Raw genomic sequence first — 15,173 nt, forward strand, 5'->3', positions numbered from 1 at the left:
TGAATGAGTTGGGTGTCTGTCTCTGGAAGGACGAGACTCCAGTCTGTAGCTATTTCTATGTCCTCCCACGCTTCATGAGTGCTTTTCGGTGATTCTTACATCAAAATAAGCCCAGTGGATAACTAGAAAACCTAGCAAAAACAACAACAACAACAACAACAACAACAAAAAACCAGGGAAAACAATTTCGTAGAACTACGTTAAACAATGTTAGAGCTAGAAGAAACCTTCGAGATGTAGCCCCACTGCCTTTTATAGACCAGAAAACTGAGACCCAGAGAGGTTACCCAAGTCGCCTCCGGTCACACAGCCCAACTGAAGAATGTGGACGGGTGATCACATCTAATTTACAATCACACCGGGGGTGTTCCTCCTAAAATTTAACGTCTAAATGAGATTCAGCCGCGTCACTGCTTCAACACCACCCCCCCCCCCCACACACACACCGTCCTGATATTCATTCTACGTCGCTTTTTCTTGAAGAGTCAAGTCGTTAAAATACCAAGTGGAGGCATTCCACAAACAGGTGTCCACACCACGGCCACGCGGACACGGAGTCGGGGAATCTGGATCCCCACATGCCCGCCGAGAACTCTCCAGCTCCGGCTTACAAAGTTTCCTCGCATGGTACGTTCATCTTTGCGATCCCTGGCTGCGAGGCCGAGATACCGGCTGCTGTGGCCTCCGACGAAGTTCGGAGATGCCCTTTCCTTGCGAAAGCTGGGCCCGGTCGCGTCAGCCGCAGGGTCTGGCGTCCTCGGGCCTGGCGGGCTGCGAGGGAGCGCCCGGCGCGGGGCGGGGCGGCCCCTAGGCGCGCGCTGCCCGTCCGGGCTGCAAGAGCCGCGGGCCCGCGAGCCCCGGCGCGGAGCGAGAGGCGCGCGCGGGCCGTGGGGGCTGGGCCGAGGCGGAGCGCGAGGCGGCGGCGGTGGCGGGAGGCGCAGCGGGACGAGGCAGCGGCCCCCGCCCCCCGAAGCCCGTCCCCGCGCGGGGCTGGGGAGCTCAGGGCGGGGAAGCCGCGGGGCCGCGCCACGTCCCTCGCCCGCCCCAGAGCGGGTTTTGCAGGCGGCTCCAGTCTGGGGGCTTTTGTGTCTGCGACTCGGGAGCGGCGAGAGAGCAGACCTCCTCCTCAGAGGGCGCTGTGAGTGTGCCGCCAGGGCCGGGCCGCCAGCCTCTTGCCTCCCCTGTCAGCGGCTCCTGCGGCGGCGGCGGCGGCGAAGAAGAAGGAGTGGGAGGCGGCGGCGGCGGCGGCGGCGGCGCACTCGCCCTCAGCACATGCCGGCCCCGGGTGGGGGGCCGCCCCCAGGCCGCGCTCCCGGCCACCGCCGCTGAGCCCCGCCGGTGCCCGCACGCCGCCCCGCCGCCCCGAGGCCTCGTCCTCCTCCCAAACTTTGCAAAGTCGGCCCGCGTCCCCACCGCCCTCGGCCGTGCCTCGGCTCCGAGGCTTGCCTCGCAGCCGCAGCGGCCCCGCGAGGAGGAGGAGCCGCCGCCGCAGCATCAAAGAGACCGAATTCCCGCGGCCTGGGGGGGAGTCATGCTTTGCGGTCTGTAATGTCAGCAGAACAGGAGAAGGATCCCATTTCGCTGAAGAGAGTTCGAGGTAACCGAGAAGGGTGCCGGATTGGGGGAACCGGGGTGAGTGAGGTGCGCGGGGCCCCGTGCCCGGCCGCCGGGAGGCCATGGGGCTCTGTCCGGGCCTAACTCCGCGCAGCCCGCGTCCCGCCCGCGCCCCGGGGCCGAGGCTGCGATCCGAGCGCGCGGCCCGGGCGCCCGCTGGCCCCCGAGACACCCGCGCGGATCCCTCGCCTCCCGACTTTGTGTTCGGAGGCAGTTGGAGCCGCACGCAGCATCCCTTCTTACCCCCTCCTCGCCCACCTCTCCTCGTTCTCAAGACACAGCACAATAGGCACCTCAAAGGGTGAAAAACAGACACCCCCTGGCAGAGACCTCGAACGATGCCCACCCCCTCAAAAAAGTAAGTTGGAGTGCACAAGAGTTGACGCTCTTAAAGAAGGGCTCCTGGGCTTTCACGTCTCTCCTGGCCCCCTTCCAACCCTCCCCCCCCCCACGCGGCAAAGGCAACAGATACTCAGTTTATGTTCCTTAGGTTTAAGAGGAGAAGCTACAAATTCAGAAGGCATTTTCTCTATTGGTTTATGGATAAGAAATTATCTAAAATCAGTGTTATGCATGATTGATTTTCATCTTTCTTGCACATATCTAAGAAAAATCAGAGGGAACCGTGTGTCAAACAAAAGATACTGCGTATAAGTTCACGAAAGTCAAATGCCACCCGGAAATTGGGGGATGCCTTTTAGCTCTTAATAGGGTTAAGACTGAAAGTTCTAGAGTTGGAGTAATATTGTTCATTAAGCAAATATTTATTGAACATCTACTATGTGCTAGACCTGTTCTTGTTCCTGGGATACAGCAGTGAACAAAGCAGATAGACGATCTTCATCCAGAAGGAATTCACCCTCTTGTGGGGTAAACAAATGATAAACAGTAGATACAGAATGCCAAATCGTAGGTGATATGGTGGACTACAAAAGAGGAAAAGAGGAGAGGAAATATGTGTGGGGGTGGGATGTATGGATTGTCCGTAAGGTGATCATGAAAGGGCACACCTGGAAGATGATGTTTGAGCAAAGACCTAAAGGAAATGATAGAGCAGGGCCATATGGATTCACGTGGGAAGAGCACTCTCAGAAAAGCTGCAGCAAGTGCAAAGCCTGTGTCTGGAATATGCCCAGTATATGCAATCAACAGCAAAGAAGCTATTGTAACTGCAGCAAAGTGAGTAAGGAAAGAGTCCTGTGACAGGGGCTGAGGGGTAGGGTCAAGAATTATTTGATTCTTGAAAAGTGAGCAAAGATGATAGATAACATTAAGAGTACATTTTGTCCATTTTTAAATTACAGCATTTTAATTGTAAAATTACAGTCGTTCAGTAGTCTTAATGCTGTGGGCTGTAGGATGATTGTGTATTAGAGGGCCTGGTGTGCCATTTAAAAGACTGGCTTTTACTCTGAGAAAAGGTCTGCAGAGTTTTGAGCGTTAAGAGTGAGTAAGCTGACATTTTAAACAGGGCATCGTAAGCTGCTGCGCGGAGAACAGACTGTAGAGAAAAGGCTGAAGCAGGGGAGACTAGTAGAGAGGCGATTGCAGTAGTCATCCAAACAGGGTAAACAGGGTAAAGTGCTTTATAAATCAGTAAGTAATAAGGTAAATTTCCAGCTGACTTAAGTGATGTAGAGATGAAGGACCACAGTCGTTCATTTTTGTTTTTGTTCAATGTGACCAGAAATTAAACAAGTATAGAACTGGCTTGTGACACACAATCCAAAAGACATCCACTCGAGTATTTTGGTAGAAAATGATTTTCTTAGCCATTTAAGAGAAAACATGATTTAGAGAAGAGTATTGTTTTTAAAGGCTTAATATCAGCACAACCTTTAATTTGGTGAAATATTTTGTCTTTTCTATTTGTGGTTGTGAGTTGCCAAAGCCTTTAAGGAATAGACCTTCCTGAGATACAATTATTCCCCTGATATTTTTGCTGTATAATTTTGCCTACTATTATAAATTGTTTGGGGGTTAAAGGAAAAGAAAGAGGTATCAAGTTTATACCTTTGAACTGAATTATCAGTCCTAATCAAATGTAATTCTAAATAAAATGGATGAGTGTTTTATTGTGGGGCAAGAACACAGATATATCTTCATTTTGTTCAACTGCTGTTAAGTTCTACGGCTTAGCTATTGGGATTGGCTCCGGTGTTAGCTCAAGAATATTCTGAGAGTTAAGTACCAGAATAAAAGACAAAGCACTTTTTAAAATAAAAAGTCAATATTTTGATGTTATGGGGAGGATTTCCTTAATGTCATTTTGTAATCATTATTCATTTAAAAAATATTTTTGGGCCGGGCGCGGTGGCTCAAGCCTGTAATCCCAGCACTTTGGGAGGCCGAGACGGGCGGATCACGAGGTCAGGAGATCCAGACCATCCTGGCTAATATGGTGAAACCTCGTCTCTACTAAAAATACAAAAAACTAGCCGGGCGACGTGGCGGGCGCCTGTAGTCCCAGCTACTCGGGAGGCTGAGGCAGGAGAATGGCGTAAACCCGGGAGGCGGAGCTTGCAGTGAGCTGAGATCCGGCCACTGCACTCCAGCCTGGGCGACAGAGTGAGACTCCGTCTAAAAAAAAAAAAAAATATTTTTGGATTATTTTATAATGAGCTCTTCCGAAGCACAATTCTGCTGAACTTCATTGCCCTGGAACTTTTTGTTATTTAATATAATTTATATCATCAGACTGCATGCAGGATGTGATGTTTGCAGGGCATGAACTCTGGAGCAGTGCTTTTCAAACTTTCCCATATGCTGATGTAATAGAGACAGACCTTTTTAATGGTTGTGTATTTATTTTACATGTATTAAAACAAAAAAGTCACCAAATACCTTGCTTAGGATAAGGCTAAGATACATATGTGTATAAACACACACATACAGCAATTAAATGAATTATTAAGAAAGTAATATTATAGGTATAACCCAGATATGGCAAAATTAAAACATGAATGACTGAGGACTTTACAGTAGCATGCTCTGCAGACCAAAAGCATCGCTTGTGATGCTTATTAAAACATAGATTCGTGGATCTACAGAATCAGGACTTCTGGGATCCACAGAGTCAGGACTTCATCTTTAACAAGATCCCCAGGTGCTCCTTATGCATACTGAAGTTTGAGAACTGCTACTAATAGACCTAGATCACAAAGGTGTGAGTAGACGAGAAGCAGCTGGCTGTGGTCTTCCAAACTGTCCTTATATTTTAACATTAGATTTAGAATTACTCTTTAGTGACGTGGTATCTTACTTCTGTTTTCCACCAGTTCTTAACACTCCACCCCAAACCTTCAGCTTTTGATTATAAGACAGATCTGTGAGGACAGGTACGACGTCTTGATTGTCTTATTTGCCTTGCCCATAGTAAATGTCAGATGAATGAATGCGTGAATACATGAATTATGCTGCTTTCTGATAGTCCATTGCCCCTCATACTGCTTTTACTTGCCCTTTTCCCTTAGAATGTCAACTGTCATCGTTATTTTAACCAACACTCCCATTCTCCAGTATTCCTAGAACTCTTTTAGGCATTGATCTGATGGCAATATTCATTCATGTATTCAACAAATATTTATTGAGCAATCACAGTGCTATATAGTGGGAATACACTGATTAAGATATGACACCTGGCTGGGCGTGGTGGCTCACACTTGTAATCCCAGCACCTTGGAAGGCTGAGGCAGGTGGATTACTTGAGTTCAGAAGTTTAAGACCAGTCTGGGCAACAACCTGACTCTACTAAAAATACAAAAAATTAGCTGGGCATGGTGGCATGTGCCTGTGGTCTTAGCTACTTGGGAGGCTGAGGTGGGAGAATCACCTGAGTCTAGGGAGGTTGGGGCTGCAGTGAGTTGAGATCGCACGACTGCACTCCTGCCTGGGCAATTGGGGTGAGACCTTATCTCAAAAAAAAAAAAAAAAAGATACGACACCTGTCTTCAAGAAATTGTTAAGTCTAGTACAGAACAGTGACAAATAAATAGCTACAAATAGCATGGTAAGGCCTGTGATTATTTATAGGAAATAAAAGAGCACATCTTTTTGGGAATCAAGGAGGGAGAAGAGTTCAGTGAGTGTTCTTTTGTCTTAAGTGATGTGCAGAAAGCATCAGAGGAGATAAAAATGTGAGAAAGGGTCTAGGAGGTCTCTTGTAATTTTGAGAAGGCAGTTTTAGGAGGAAACCACATTTCAAAGTGTTGAACATTAACGTGGGGCCAGGTGTGGTGGCTCATGCCTGTAATCCCAACACTTTGGGAGGCTGAAGCATAGAGCATCGCTTCAGCCCAGGAGTTTGACACCAGCCTGGGCAACATACGGAGAACCCATCTCTACAAAACATTTAAAAATTAATGGTGGTGTGTACCTGTCGTCCCAGCTACTCAGGAGGCTGAGGTAGGAGGATCCCTTGAGCCCAGGAGGTCGAGGCTGCAGTGAGCCATGTTCACACCAATGCACTCCAGCCTAGGTAACAGCAAGACCCTGTCTCAAAACAAAAACAAAAAATGTGGTAAAAGATTAAACGATGAAGATGTGGCTTAAAACTTAAAAGAAGCTTGGTGGTAGACGGAAAGACATAGCAAATATCTTAAAAAGAGAGTCAAGAGAAAATATTAGTCTTTTTTCTTCTTCATTGGAAAAAGACTTAAACATATTTGTAGATTTACAGAAGAACCCAAGGTAGAAGGAGAGGGGAAAAACTGGAAAGGCACCAGAGAGAGAGGATAATTCATTTGTAAATAAGGCATTCAATACACGTTTTAAAAATATAGACCATATGCTATACAGTCATTATTCCAGTAGCTGGATATGAGACAGACAAGTTTTCTATTCTCATAAATCAGGTCTTTGCAGCTAAGGGAACAGGATTAGCATCAAGTATACACATGGAAGTTTAGTCTTGGAGAAAAAGAGAATGGAGAAAAAAAAATTTAGAGATGAAGAAGGAAGTTGAGGGCATTTATTTCAGTGCTTTTAACCAGAGTTAGAAATAACATAGAAGGGATAAGGATGTATTTTAGAATGGAATAGTACAGAAATGTCATAAAAGTTACTAAAAATGGACTTTACAAGAAAATATAGACTGTCTCGATGGGATAAATATAGAGGATTTGGATTAAGATTGGAGAAGGAGCATAATTTATGCAGTCGCAAATTGGGGGTTGGGGAAGAGCCTGTGAGAGAAAGTCTGAAGGAAAGGTTTTTTGTTTTTGTTTTTAAAATTGGTCCATATAAGAGCTAGGCAGATTATCAGGAAAGTGAGTTTGGTTTTAGACACATTGAGTGAGTATCCTGGGATATTCCAGTATATACAATGGATATATGTGGTTTGGAACTGGGTTGAGTAGTCCGACCCAGAAGTAGAGATCTGGAAGTCATCAGTAAACAGGTGAATATTAATTAATGCCTTGGGAGTATATGAGCTCACACAAGAGAGAGTGAGCAGTAAAAAGAGAACAGCATTGAGAACATCAACTTTGGAAACACTAACATTTGGGAGACAAGGCAGGGAAAAAGACCCTGAAAAGCAGAATGTGAAGGAGTCAGAGAGGTAGGAGAAAAACCATGAGAGGGTGGTGTTACAGATAATGAAGGAAGAATGGATTAATGAGGGGTCGATAAATGAATTTTGTTTTTAATGTGTGGAATAAAATGTTTCTATCCATGAGATGTCCATGATGCTTTTTCTCCCATATTCCCTCTCTTGGGGAACATGGCCATCTTTATCCATCCCCTACTCCCACGCAACACTGTCCCAAAGTCCTAGAATTTCTGTCTCCTTAATTTTTTTTTGTTTTTTTTTTTTGAGATGGAGTCTTGCTCTGTAGCCCAGGCTGGAGTGCAATGGCATGATCTTGGCTCACTGCAGCCTCTGCCTCCCAGGTTCAAGCGATTCTCCTGCCTCAGCCTCCTGAGTAGCTGGGATTATAGGCACATGCCACGACGCCCAGCTAATTTTTGTATTTTTAGTAGAGGGGGGAATTCACCATGTTGGCCAGGCTGGTCTCGAACTCCTGACCTCAGGTGATCTGCTCACCTTGGCCTCCCAAAGTGCTGGGATTACAGGTGTGAGCCACCGCGCCTGGCCTCTCCTTAATGTTTTGAACCCATTGGCTTATTGACCTTTCCACAGCTGCTTCTTTATTTTAGGTTTTGCTTTTCCCTTTATTTCAGTAACCCTCTCATTGGTTTCATGGCTTCCCCCTTAGTCCCTCTTAATCCATTTCCACATTGCCACTGATAGTGATGAATAGCTTACCAAATACATAGTTCTGAGTGTTTTAAATGGATCTTCTTGCTTAATCCTCTCAGTAAATCTGTGAATTAGATGTTATTATTATTGTTGGTTTACAGTTGAGGAATTGACATTCAGAGAGGTTAAGTAGTATGTGCTTAAGTAACATATATAAGTTTATCCAGTGAATAAGCAGCAAAGCCACAACTCAAAATCTAGGGCCCAAGCTCTTAGCTACTATGCTGCATTGCCATAGTGGTCCCCAAACACAATTGAGCCACGTTACTCTCTTTTGTAGAATTATTCAGTGGTTTCCTATTACCTTTCGAGTAAAAATCAAACTTTCTTATGTTGGCTGTTTTTGATTTGGCCCAGGTCTACCACTTAGTCCTCTATTCTTCACACTCCATGAAGTGCTTTCCCTGTTTCTTATGCTCCAGTCCTACAGTATTCACACTTCCTCTCTAAATGTTGTCGTGGTCTCTCTTGCTTTTAAAACTTCCTTTGCATATTCTATCCCTCCTGCTAAACCTGTCCGCCTTTTCTACCACCTTTGGGCGATACTCATCCTCAAAGTTTCAGCTCAGTTGAAATCTCCCAGGACGTTTTCCTGAGCTCCCCACTCAGCCAAGATTTGGTGGGAGTTCCTTATGTTCCCTCAGTATCCTGTGCTCATCTCTATCACAGTGTTTATCACATTAAATTTAAGAGTTTCAAAAGAAAAGGGTTGTTTCCTATAGGTTATAAGATCCTTACAGGGAGAAATTATTACTTTTATTTATTTTATACTTCCACAAGTTCAACAAATGTTTCTGAAATCCAATTTGATGAGCATTAATGAATAGGTTTCAGTAACTTCAAGCCATTACTCTTCCTGGTTTGCTTTTCCCAGGTGTGTAGAGAAGTTACCTCCTGGGAAGATTATACAGTTTTGTCTTCTGACATTCTTGTTTTAAGCAACCCGAGTGGTCTGAGTCATCTTTAACATCAAAATTAGCCTTAAAGTATGGTCAAGAATGATTTCAGATCTCCTTTTTTATTCCTAATCTCTATTGATGTGCCAACTGCAATAATGAGAAACAGTACAGCATTGTAACTGTGAGCCTGACTGCCAAGGTTTTTATCCCAGCTCTGCCATTTATTAGCTGTATGGTCCTTGGCAAGTTACTTAACATCCCTGCATCAGTTTCCTCAGCTGCAAAATCAGAATAATAATGGTACTTATCTCATGGAGTTGTTTGAAGGATTAAATTGGTTAATATATATAAACCACTTAGAACATTGTCTTCTGCATTCTAAGTGATCTGTTTGCTATTAACATCAGAAATAAGTCTAAAATACACATTCTGTTTAAGTAATGTGATCAACATTCACTTTTAGGTATATTTAATCAGTCAATCAATAAATGTAAATAACCTACAGCAGATTCTTATTTTGATTAGGAGTGGGTGTGAAGAGAACAGAAATGTTTTCTTCCTACAGAAAGAAAAAAAAAAATTTTTTTAAGCAGAAAACTCTGAGGTTTCACCATTTTGTTGGAAAAGACAAATAGAAACTGTTTATTGAATAACATTCATGAATATCTGCAGCTTTGTTCCCCATGATTTCTGAGTTTTTTTGGCTAAAAATTTGCCTGACTTTGTTCATGAAAGAAGTTCATTATCAGAGGTATTATTGTATCATTATCTTCACATGTGAATACCATCCACCTATTCTCCTAAGCTTTACCTTTCTAAGCAACCTTAAACCCCATGGACCTCAGTAACACAAAGAGGTAAGTGGGAGACCAGTGGGAATTTGAAGACCTGTTTTACAGAGGGAAATGTTAGGTTCTTAAATATAAAATTATTACCATAAAACTCAATGTTCAAAAAAGAATTTTAGGTGGATTGCTTGAAAATGAAAAATTTATTTAAATGATTTCAAGCATCAGGAGTTTTGCTGTATATTAAGTATGAGCAATTATTTGATTCTTGAAAAGTGAGCAAAAATGGTAGATACCGTTAAGAGTACATTTTGTTCATTTTTAAATTACAGCATTTTAATTGTAAAATTACGGTTGTTCAGTAGTCTTAAGAATGCTGTGGGCTGGGCTGGGCGTGGTGGCTCACGCCTGTAATTGCAGCACTTTGGAGGCCGATGCGGGTCGGATCACGAGGTCAGCAGATCGAGACCATCCTGGCTAACACGGTGAAACCCCGTCTCTACTAAAAATACAAAAAATTAGCCGGCTATGGTGGTGGGCGCCTGTAGTCCCAGCTACTCGGGAGGCTGAGGCAGGAGAATGGCGTGAATCCGGGAGGCAGAGCTTGCAGTGAGCCAAGATTGCACCACTGCACTCCAGCCTGGGTGATAGAGCAAGACTCCGTCTCAAAAAAAAAAAAAGAATTACCTTTTTCTATTTATACTTTTGTTAAAATGAAACACTCATGACATGTTAGGGAAGATAGGACTTTGAAGTTTGGCACCTTCGTTTATTTATATAACCACTTTATTATTTGACTTCTAAGACCATTGCTAATTCTTTTTCCATGTCAGGCTCATCACCATCTCAAGGTATTCAGATTCAAGGATATCACATTTCTCTGTTCAATATGTGGGTATATGGTGTTATAGAAAAACTGCATGCAAATTATTAATCTGCAGTCATCAGTTCATTTTATATGGACTACTGAATAATTATAAATTGGTAATAGGTTTATTCAAACCATTAGATTTGAAAAAAAATGAACTTGAGGAGAGCACTGGCTCTTACTGTCAATTCTTTATTTACCATCTTCCCAGATGGTATTATGACATCAAATTAAAATTAAAATACAGAAGTTCTTTTAATTTGAACCAGAAGTTTCCATATTTTTCTTTCAAAGACTTAGTGTATGGATAAGATTTTAGGGAAGCAATAGTATCTTAGAGGTAGATAAGCCTGGTTTTACTCAATTAAGCAAAGAAGAAATAGATAAATTGGACTTCATCAAAATTTTAAAATTGTGAGTGTCAAGGGATACTGTCAGTAAAAATAGACAACCCACATGATGGAAGAAAATGTTTGCAAATCTTGTAGCTAAGAGTTTAGTATCCAGAATATATAAATAATTTTTACAATTCAGCAACAAAATGCAACCTAAGAAATGAATGGCCAAAGGATTTGAATAGATATTTCTCCAAAGAAAAGATATAAATGGTCCGTAAGTACATAAAAGATTGTTTGCATCATTAGTCATTATGGAAATGCAAATCAAAACCACAATGAGATATCACTTTATATTCATTCACTAGGAGGCTATATTAAAACAAAAACAGAAAAATGTTGGTGAGGATGTGGACTGTAACCCTCATACTTTGCAGATGAAAATATGAAATGGTGCAGCCGCTGTGGAAAACAGTTTGGCAGTTTCTCAGAGTTAAACATAAAATTGCTGTATGACCCAGTGATTCCACCTCTAGATAGATACTCAAGAGGATTGAAAACATGCTCACACAAAAACTTGTGGGGAAAAAAAAAAAAAAAACAAACTTGTACAAGTATGTTTATAGAGGTATTATTCATAGTAGCCCCAAAGGTGGAAGTAACTGAAATGTCCATCAGCTAGTGAATGAATAAACAAAATGTGGTATATTTATATATTGGAATGTTAATCAGCCATAAAATGGAGTAAAACTGATACGTGCTACAACATGGATGAACCTTGAAAATGTTATACTAAATGAAAGAAGCCGTATACAAAAAGCTACATATTGTATGATTCCATTTATATGAAAAGTCCAGAATAGGCATATTCATAGATAGAAAGTAGATTAAGATTCAAGTAGGTGGATCACTTGAGGTCAGGTGTTTGAGACCAGCCTGGCCAACATGGTGGAACCCGGTCTCTACTACAAATACAAAAATTTGCCAGGCGTGGTGGCAGTCACCTGTAATCCCAGCTGCTTGGGAGGCTGAGGCAGGGAAATTGCTGAAACCTGAACCTGGGAGGCAGAGGAGTTTGCAGTGAGCCAAGATTGTGCCACAGCACTCCTGCATGGGTGATAGAGTGAGACTCTGTCTCCAAAAAAAAGCGGATTAGTAATTGTCAGGGGGTGGGGAATGAGGAGTGACTGTTGATGGGATAGGGTTTCTTTTGGGGATGATGATAATGTTCAGGAATTAGATGGTGATGATCATTACATAACCAGGTAAATAAAAATCACCGACTGTACACTTAAAACAAAAATCTAGTTTTAGATTTCATTGCTTCTTTTGATCAATGGTGTGACTACTTTACGTTTATTTTTCTTAACTTTTTAAAAATTGGGAATGACTTGCTTTGTGAGCTCAAAAGTATCTGAGACAAATCTCAATCAATTTAGAAAGTTTATTTTGCCAAGGTTAAGGACGGACGCACCCATGACACAACCTCAGGGGTTCCTGAGCCCAAGGTGGTGGGGATATAGCTTGCTTTTATACATATTAGGTACACATGAGACATCAGCTAATATTGATACATTGGCTTGGTCCAAAAGAAGTGGCGGAATGAGGGGTGGGCAGGTGTCCAGGTCATAGGCAGATAAGAGACAAAAGTTTGCATTCTTTTGAGTCCTTGATCAGCCTTTCACTGAATACACAATTTAGTCTGACTCAGTGAATCTCCATTTTTTACATAAACAACAGGGCAGAGAAACCGATCAGATATGCATTTGTCTCAGGTAAGCAGAGGGATGAGTGTCTGTCCTGCACGTTTGAAGATAAGCCATCAGTTTACACTGGCAGGGTGAAATTCAACAGAACTCTTCCTTATGGGCAAATTGTGAGGGAGGTACGTAGTTTGTTTTGTTTTTGTTTTTTTTTTTTTAAACTTTTTTGCTGTCTTATTTAGGAATAGAATGGGAGGCAGGTTTGCCTAGCTACGTAGTTCTCAGCTTGACCTTTCCCTTGGCTTAGTGATTTTGGGGTCCCGAGATTTATTTTACTTTCACACCTACCTCATAAGTTTATGAAGATTAAGGAAAAGAACATGGATGTCATATCTAACAGGCTTCTAAGTTAAGATGATGGAACAAGGCTGCTTTACAGAATCTTTTCCTCACTTCTCTCTTTTTTTTGAGAAGGAGTCTTGCTCTGTCGCCCAGGCTGGAGTGCAGTGGCACAATCTCAGTGGATCACTGTAACCTCCTCCTCCTGGGTTCAAGTGATTCTTCTGTCTCAGCCTTCCAAGTAGCTGGGATTACAGGCACCCGCCACCACACCGGGCTAATTTTTGTATTTTTAGTAGAGACAGGGTTTCACCATGTTGGCCAGGCTGGTCTCAAACTCCTGACCTCAGGTGATCTGCCTGCCTCAGCCTCCCAAAGTGCTGGGATTACAGGAATGAGCCACCACGCCCGATGTTTTTCTTTTTTAAATTAACCTTAACAGCTTTATTGATGTTAATAGTAATGATAGTTTCTGGCTCATTGGACTTGAAATGTAAATCAACTAGGATTTGGTCAGGAAACAGAAACCACACCAGTTATTTTTAACAAAGAATTTAATATAAAGTGTTGTTAACAGAGATTTAAGTAACAAAAATAAGATGCCAAAGTTTTCACAGAGATAACAACTGGGGGAACTAGCTGCCATTCCTAAGGCTGTGGAACAAAGGAATGAGGTGGAAATTATTAAATTGTACAAACTCAGAGGAGGGGCCCTGTGGAGTGCAAACTCAGATCTCTGAGAAAGGAATACTGTTTAAGCTGGTATTAATACCTCTGGACTTGGAAGAGCAGCCCTGTAGGCCTGGGACCCAGACACCTGGTGCACGTGTCTCTGAGGAGCACAGAAGTCTGTTTCTGCAAGTATTGGAAATACTACAAACTAGATATACTGCAACTGCTATGACTGAAACAAACTGCCAGTGCAGGGAGGAGACGTCAGGCCAGGGGTGCCATGGAGAGGAACAGAAGGAGCATATTCATTTTTCTCCTCCAGCCTTCCAGTCTCCCTCTAGCACACCCTATTGGCATAGCCTGGTAGAGATGAAGCAGAGAGTATAGAATGATGTGAACAGGGTGATTGATTTTTTTCTTTGTATTTGTATGCATTGCTTATATTTCTTTATAATGAGCATGTCTATTTCCTACAAAAAAAATAGTGATTTTTTAAAAAGTACTAACTACAGTATTTGTCATAAAGCTTAAAAAGCAAAGTAGTGTAGCCTAGGGGAGAGAATTGTACATTGCTACTCAGTGTATGGTTGATGGACGGCCAATATCTATATTACCTGAGGAGGATTGTTAGAAATCCAAGTTCATGGGCTTTGTCCCAGAATTACTCAAACAGAATCTTCAGGAGTGGGACTCAGGAATCTATATTTTAACCAACTTTTGGGGTAATCTTTATGCATACTGAAGTTTGAGAACCACTAATACATACTTTAAAACTTCATATATAGGCTTTTGAGTCAGAAAGACACAACTCTGTGACCTTGGGCAAGTTAGTTAAATCTGAGCCTCTGTTTTCTCATCTATAAAATGGGTATAGCCATAGAATTTTTTGAGGATCAGATGAAATAATGTATATAAAGTGCTTATCCCCGTATCTGACACAGTAAACATTCACTGAATTAATTTTTGTAACAATCTGGTATTGTGGAAATTGTCTTAGTTTTTGTCTTTTAATTGTTACATCAGTTAACTGTTGAAATATACTATAGCAAGTGAAGGAACAAACAAAAACAAAAACACTTAATTTAATTCAACAAACATTTATTGCCTATGGATAAGGCCATATACTGTGGGTAGACAAAAAATAAATGACATTAGCTCTCCTTATAAAGATATCTTTATATATCATTTATCTTTAAAGATATCTTTATGTATCTTATGTACATATGCACACACATATACAGTATACCTTTGAACAACATGGGTTTGTACCTGAAATTTTTTGAAGAAATGAAACAAATAGAAAAAAAAACTCACAGATGAACCCTGTAGCCTAGAAATACCAACAAATTAAGGAAAAGTTAAGTATGTCTTAAGTGCATAAAATATATGTAGATACTAGTCTGCTTTATCATTTACTACCACAAAACTTACACAAATCTATTATAAAAAGTTAAAATTTATCAGAACTTACATACACAAGCATTTACAGACCCTAAGTGGCACCATTTGCAGTTGAGGGAAATGTAAACAATGATGCAGTATTAAATCATAACTGCATAAAATTAACTGTACTTACTGTACTACTGTAATTTCATAGCCACCTCTTATTGCTATTGTGGTGAGGTCAAATGTTGCAATTATCTGCTTAAAATACCACACGGTGTTAATCATCTCTATGAAAGCAGTTCATTTC

General features: G+C 42.0%; 1 protein-coding gene across 2 annotated transcripts in view; it reads left to right on the forward strand.

Moving 5' to 3' along the window:
- Positions 1-446: 446 nt before the first annotated feature.
- Positions 447-15,173, forward strand: part of LOC105489891 (pygopus family PHD finger 1) — a 50,216-nt gene continuing 35,489 nt past the window's right edge. Inside the window, exon 1 of one of the 2 annotated variants that reach the window (XM_011755087.3) lies at positions 447-627. In XM_011755087.3, the coding sequence (XP_011753389.1) occupies positions 579-627 (49 nt within the window). In that variant the 5' untranslated portion in view covers positions 447-578. Of the gene's footprint in view, positions 628-1,410; positions 1,598-15,173 lie in introns of those variants that run through there. The other variant, XM_011755086.3, reaches the window with a different exon arrangement.

This window comes from Macaca nemestrina, chromosome 7, assembly GCF_043159975.1.
Source record: "Macaca nemestrina isolate mMacNem1 chromosome 7, mMacNem.hap1, whole genome shotgun sequence".
Lineage (NCBI taxonomy): Eukaryota > Metazoa > Chordata > Mammalia > Primates > Cercopithecidae > Macaca > Macaca nemestrina.